The sequence below is a fragment of the Callithrix jacchus genome, chromosome 5 (assembly GCF_049354715.1).
Source record: "Callithrix jacchus isolate 240 chromosome 5, calJac240_pri, whole genome shotgun sequence".
NCBI classification, from domain to species: domain Eukaryota; kingdom Metazoa; phylum Chordata; class Mammalia; order Primates; family Cebidae; genus Callithrix; species Callithrix jacchus.
The window spans coordinates 43,911,448-43,918,504 of NC_133506.1; the positions used below are offsets into that span (position 1 = coordinate 43,911,448).

Consider the following 7,057-nt stretch of genomic DNA (forward strand, 5'->3'; position numbering starts at 1 on the left):
AAAAAGAGGGAATTTTGATCCTAGTTAAAACACAAATTCCCAGAGAAGGATGTGGGCCACTGAGCTCTCTCCCTAACAAACTATGTGGCTCCTGCTCCTAACTGGTGCTCACCTCCCCTCTGGGGCCGCAACTCATGTCACCTGCAAAACAAGAAGATTCAGACCCAATGACCCAACTGGCTCCTGTTCAAGATCTCTGTCTCCTAAACACAGGGCAAGAATCAGCGCTGACCTGGCCCCATGCCTGGAGAATGAAGCTGTGAGACACAGCACACCGGTCGGAGGGGCAGCCTACCCTATCACCCAAATCCCTCCAGGATTCTAGTCAGCATGCCTGTGTCTGTTGGCAAAAAGAAAAGAAGCCCCAAAAATCTGAGAGGTCAGGTTCTCCGGCAGCTAGGCGTGACCTGCTTCAAACACTTAACTCTTGCAAAACCTTTAAGGGAGAGTAGCTGTGAGGCAAATAGGATGTGGGTTTCTTTATCAGAGGGAGTGGCCCCAAGCCCAACAGGTCTTCAGCTCACTGGCCTGATAAAGGAGTAACTTTTCTCCAAGAAAGGGGTGCCCTGAAGTCTCAAAAGCCAGAGACAACAACCCCATTCACCTCTTCTTAAAGTGACAGTTAAACTGCTACCATGACAAACACTAGAATAAAAGTAGGTAGGCTTCCAGAAGGCTTATTTGAAGAATGAGTTGCAGCATCCCCATCGGGCTGTCCTTATCAGGACAAGGACCTGTTGATGACTTCATTCTCATGGCCCAGAACACTGCCCAGAATATATAGCAAATGCTCCATAAATACCTGCAACAGAAAAAAAGCAGTTTCACGTCTTCATATGAAATACCTGTACAGAGGATGGCACTAGCTGCGTGACTCCCAAGTCCCACCTGTACGGAGCTCTCTGTCATACATGAAAAGAAAATGGAACCCATCTAACTCCTGCTGACACTCAGGTTCTTATCATCATAAGATTTTCACTGATTTCCTATGACAATGAGCCTGACACAAGGTGGCCTGCTCTGGGCTCTCCGGGGTCCAAAAACTGAAATAAGGTGGACCTTTTCACTTAATTCTTGCCCACCTGGGCAGCCCAGGGGTCTCGCAGGGGCAGTAATTCTGCTCGTGAACACAGTCTCATGTTGGCGCAATTTGGGATAGCAGTGAAGAATGTGGGCCACACAGCCTCATTCCCCAGGTCCAAATGCCAGCTCTGTCAGGCTATGTGACCTTGGGAAACTGACCTGGCCTCTCTGTGTCTTTGTTTCATTTGTAGAACAGTAAGCATAAGAATACCTGCAACTTTTGAGTTAATGCATAAGGAACTTACAAGCAGGGCTTGCAAGTATGTAAATATAAGCAAGTTATTACCGCTATTATTATTGCATTAATCTAATAACCATGCTGAAAATACAATTCTTCCTGTCAGCTTTTTAAAAAATATATTCACATACATATGCATAATTTTAGGTGAAAAGGGTATTATAAACAGGTTGTACTTCCTCATCTTCCTGGTTGCCTTTCTCCGTAAGACACACATCCTTCCAAACTTTTCTCCAACCTCCTGTCCCCTTATACATACAACATACATGTGCATATTATGGTTATTGTTTATTTTCCAAACCAATGTGTTATGTATACGTCCCAGCATCCTACTTTTCACAAGGACCACGTGAAAATCCCTCCAAGTCACTGGGGAGGTCACTCTGTCTCAACGACTGTGGGATCAAAGACCAGCCCCCCACCCCCCCCACCTGTGGCATTTCTCCCTAGTGTGAGACTAGGAGCATAGATGCTTTTAAAACAGAAAAAAAAAAGAATAGTGACAACAAAAAAACCACAGTTTCTTGTTTGGCAAGCGGAGCTCCAATGAGAAGAAAAACTTTGGTCTCCTCCCTCCAAAAAGCAGAACCACAGAAAGCGTTCTGGGAGCTTTGTGCCCACAATCCCTGTTCCTCAGAGACCCCATCCCAACCAGTTCCAGGCAGACCCTCTGTGTCTCTATATCTCTGTGTCCTCAGCCAGGGAGACCTTCAGGGAGGTGCTGACCTACCCCTGCCCACAGGTCTCTCTGCCCACCCACCCAGGCCCTCTCTTCTCTTCCAGCCACTGCCCAGCTGACATACCCATCATGGGAGCTGCTGGCACCTGCCCCTGAGGTGCTTCCCCTTGGCAGGTGGGCCCATGGCTTACTGAGCCTTCTCTGGGGCATGGGGGGGTCTTTGAGCTCCAAAGAGTTGCATATCCCCAAAGTACCTGCACAGCATTCCAAACAGCCAATGCACCTGGCACTGTTCTAACAGCTGTGACCGCAGGCTTATCCAAGCTTTACCACATCCCTGTGACACAGGTGCTATACTGTGCCCATTGGACAGATGGGGAAACCAAGGCACAGAGCAAGTCAGTGATCAGACCAAGGTCACCTACAGTCCAGGTGGGAGAAAGCCTGGATTTGAACACCAGCAGCATGACTCCAGGGCCTCACTCAACCCTCATGCCATGAATGGACCTGGAGCCCAAGAACCCGGCAGCCTGCCATTTCTATCCGTCCACAGTTCTGCCCATTGTGCGGAAAAGAGAACAGGAGTCACAGAAGGGAAGTAACAGGAAGACGCGCAGGCGGAGGTGAAATGTCACACGACCTGGGTTTGAATCCCAGTTCTGCCACCTTAACAAATCATGTGCCCAAGTCCTTTTTGGATCAGCCACAGGCAGTCTGTGAAGTGGCTGAGGATATGAGCTCTGAGGTCAGGCAGCCTAGGATCAAATCCTGACAATATTGTCCACCTGACCCAGCGCAGCTCACTTAGATTCACTTTGCCTCAGTTTCCTCACTTCTCAATGGGGAATAAAAACAGCATCCACTTCGCAGAGAAGATTAATGAGTTGACACATGGAAAGTGCTTAGAATGGCAAGTGATGAACCGGCGTCACTTCCTGCACAGCCGTGACTGTCATTGTTTTCATCACGACTAACGGTGCCCAAAGCACATGGGGATCTCTATGAAACATCCAGCATCTCTAGGAAAGGGCTGTCCTTGCCTTTTCATGATTCTTTAATAAACACACGCAAACACCAAACTCACAGGACCCCCTGGAGATGAGGGAGGGAGTGCAATCCAGTTCCTGAAGGAGATGGGGTAAGATGGGGAGATTCTGGAGGAACCACAAAACCCTCGGCCTGGAACCAAGCAAAACGACTGGATCCTGTGGCCGGAGTCCAGAGGGTCAAAAGAAAACTCACTCAGAGCCCCCATCCTCCTCTCAGTGCTGACTTAACTCAGACCTCACTTCCTCCAGGAAGCCCATCCTGATCACCCCTGCTCTCTGGATGCTGAAATCCCAGAACCCTAATTATCTGTATTATTTAATTTTCATATAACAATAATAATAACCAATATTTATATACCTTACTGCCAGGCACTGTTCCAAGTGCTTTACATCAATTTCTATAATTCACTTATCTTCTTTAAAAATCTATAGAATAGGACCTATTACCATCCCTCTTTTTACAAATAAGAATAATAGGGCTCAAACAGGTTAAGGTGTTTGCCCAAGGTCACAAGTCCAAGGACCTTGGGTGTTTTTTTAAAACACCCATTTGGCCACTCTCCACTACACTGACCTATCCTTGAGGGCAGAAGCCACACATGGCCCCTATCACAAGGGGTTACTTTCCACAGTTTCCATGGGCTGATGGACCTTCGCACCCGGGAAACACAGAGGCCAGGGTGGTCCCTGAAGGCCTGCCTCTAGCCACATGGAAATAAAGGCAGGGAGGGATTACCGTGCATTCTTCCAAGCCCGGAGACAGCAGGGAAAATCCCTTAGCAAATATAAAGGCTGAGGAGAGAGTGGGAAGACAGAAGAGAATCACAACCTGAGGTTGCCAGCCTTGCAGCCATGGAAAGCCTCCGTGATTAGCAGTTCCTGAAGCTCTAAGCCCCAGGTTAGTTCTGAAAACTAAAGTGCCTTGGATGTTTAGGGGCCATTCCTAATGGGGTAAGATGAGAGAGGACTCCTGTGGCTCACAAACAATGTATGGCCAGTCAGGTTACACAATCAGTCTGTTTCTGGCACCAGCTTGGGACACACAAAAGGACGAGGCAGAAAGAAAGCCCGGATTCCCCACTCCTTGTTTCACAGGTGGGGAAACCGAGGTCAGGACAGGTGGCATGACTGGTCCAAGACACACGTCAAAGTCAGAACCAATTCATCTCAGAACTGACACATAAGATACCAAATGAAAAATGTGATGAAGTCAGCAAATGTAAAGTGTCAAGGAGATAATGTGAAAGTAGAGAAATCCTTTTTTTCCTGTTTCTTGAATATTAAGAATGGTTGGCTCCAATCAATTTCCATTATTCCAGCTTCCTTCGACTCTACACGTGGACGATTTAAAACCACAGTTAAACACAATCTAGATCTCTTCTGAAATGAAACACATCGTCTAGGACAGGGGTGTGGGAGGAAGGGGTATATTTTCTTTCCCATTAATATAAAAATTGGTTTGTATTTCCTGTTTCTCTTCCAGGCAGAGGAGCAGGGAGTGGCTCAGAGAAGTCAGGAGTTCCCTAGAATTTGACATTGCTCAGAGACACCAGGGTTGTCTACATATTTAATTCAGAAACTGTCAGCTTCAAACTGAACAAATTCTCCCCTTGCCCCAAATAGTGAGAGAAGGAGGGATGGGAAAGAGAGCCAATCTTGCCTTCTTCTTACAGGAGTTTCTGGAAGTGTCCTTTGGCCAAATGGTTTTCAATGCCTCTGCACAACCCCCTCTCCCACACCCCCTCTCTGCCCAATACATCTTCTTTCACAGGCAGAAGGGCTGTAGGGCTCTCTCTCTCCTTCCTGAGTTGGAACTCTAATCTCACAGGGCCTCAGCCGCATCCCTAAGCCATAGGGAGTCCCAGAGAACCCCAGAGTCTCCCTCTTTCTACCAAAGACTGGGAGCTAGGGAGCCCGGCTCTAGGGTCTTTGAAAGAGCCATCCCCACACCAGCCCTTCCAGAGCCAGGATTAAAACACTTCCTAGAGCAGAGAAGGGGAGTAAATGAGGCCCAGCAGAAGGCATGGAGATTAAAGCCTTTCGAGTCTCCTAACTTCCATCCAAGGCTCAGCCCCGTGCCCCCTCCCAACTCCATCCCCCCACCCGCCACTTTTCTCACTTCCTAGGAGAGTAGGGAAGTGGCCCCTTCCTCCCTCTCACAGAAAAAAAGCAAAAGAAAAATCCAGCACAGAAGAGGGATTTAGAACACCAGCTGGGATCATCCCGGTTCAAAACCCAGTACCTCCACTTAATCCGCTGTGCGATCCCAGGCAAGTTACCCGGCCTCTCTGGAGCTAAACTTTGCCAGTCTTAAAAACCGGGGAGACCGGGCCCAGTAGCTCACGCCTGTAATCCAAGCACTTTGGAGGCAGAGGCCGGCGGATCACTTGAGGCCAGTGGTCCAAGACCAGCCTGGCCAACATGGTGAAACCCCCTCTCTGCTAAAAATACAAAAATTAGCCTGGGGTGGTGGCGCGTGCCTGTAATCCCAGCTATTAGGAGGCTGAGGCACGAGAATCGCTAGAACCCAGGAGGCGGAGGTTGCAGTGAACCGAGATTGCACCACTGCACTCCAGCCTGGGCGACTGAGGGAGACGCCACTTCAAAAAAAAATCAAAAAATTTAAAATGGGGGAAATACGCGTCCCTACTTCATAGGACGCCTGTGAAGGTCAAATCTGCTAATTAATGACACATGTAAGGTGCCTGGCACATAGTAAGTGCTCGTTGTTATTTTACAAAGTCTGAGGCTGTGGTTTTTCACTTGAAGATGGTGGGGGCGGAATGCGGTTAGGGAGCCTGGACTGCCAAGTCGTGAGTTCGAAATCCACTCTACCCGAACTCCAGGGAAAGCGTGTGCAGGGGGGGATTCTACTCTGGGGTTCTGTCAATCCCAGTCCCTCCTCTGTGCTTCAGGTTTTCTCCGACTCCACCAACACGCAGGGACGCCGAGCTCTGGGGTTCCTACGGTCTGTCCTAGATGAGTGGTGCACCGGACGCGAAGTTATTCCCGGGTAAAAGACGCAGGAGCGCCAGCTCCCGGCGCTGGGGTCCCCGAGCCCCTGCAACGCGGATGTAACTAATTTTAAAACTATTTGAAAGGCGGGGAGGGGGGAAGTAAAGACAAAAGGGCAGTGCGCGCCGCAGGGAAGCGGAGTGAGGCAGAGCCCGGGTCGGAGCAGGACTCCGCGCCGGCGAGAGAGGGAGGCGACAGGACCGCTCAGGAGGAGCTCGGTCGCCCCCGCTTTCCGCGCGCCCCGCGGGGCACCCCCGAGGCGGCTCTCACCACCCCCGGGGACCAGGGTCACAGGTTGTAGGGACCGCAGCGGGGCGAGCGGCTGGAGGGGAAGCGGTCCCTGCGCCGCCGGGCGACACTCACCGACTGCAAGAAGCGCAAGGTGCCCACGTAGTCCCTCTCGGTGCCCAAGATCTCGTTGAGGACGCAGAGGCGGAGGCGCAGCTGGCGCTCGGACTCCCGGGCGGCCGCGCACTGGCCGGAGCTGGGCGCCGCGGCGCCGGGGGTCCGCGGGTCCGGATGGGCGCCGTTCCCGGCCCCGTCGCCGCTGGGCTCGCTGCCGCTGGGCGCCTCCATTCTCGCGCGGCCGCGCGGCGCCGACTCCTTCCCCCGCGCGGAGGTCGCGCAGAGCAGCGGCTCAGGCGTCCAGGCGCCCCATCCCGGACGGGGCGCGCCGGCGGGCCGGGCTCAGCGGCGGGCCGAGCTCCCCGCGCAGCGGGCGGGACTAGGGGCCCCGCGGCCGGGCGGGGGGCGGAGGCAGCGCGCGGGGGCCGGGCGAGGGGCGGGAGGGGGCGGCCCTCAGGGGCTCCCAGACGGCGGGTACCCCCCGCCCCCGCGCCAGGGAGCGTCTGCCAAGTGCCACGCCGCGCTCGGCCGCAGAGGCGCTCTGCGCGTGCACGGGGCCCCGGGAGACGCGGCGCTCGGCGCCTCTGTCAGAAGCTCGGGGGTCGGGCGGGAGCCTCCGAAAGAGGCCTGCGAAGCCGAAGTCCGAGG

General features: G+C 52.6%; 1 protein-coding gene across 4 annotated transcripts in view; it reads right to left on the minus strand.

Moving 5' to 3' along the window:
* PREX1 (phosphatidylinositol-3,4,5-trisphosphate dependent Rac exchange factor 1) overlaps window positions 1-6,790 on the minus strand; it is a 203,575-nt gene extending 196,785 nt beyond the window's left edge. For all 4 annotated transcript variants that reach the window (XM_078371900.1, XM_035298857.3, XM_078371899.1 and 1 more), the window contains exon 1: window positions 6,428-6,790. In XM_078371900.1, coding sequence (XP_078228026.1) covers window positions 6,428-6,640 — 213 coding nt within the window. In that variant the 5' untranslated portion in view covers window positions 6,641-6,790. The remainder of the gene's footprint in view (window positions 1-6,427) is intronic.
* Between the last annotated feature and the right edge of the window lie 267 nt (window positions 6,791-7,057).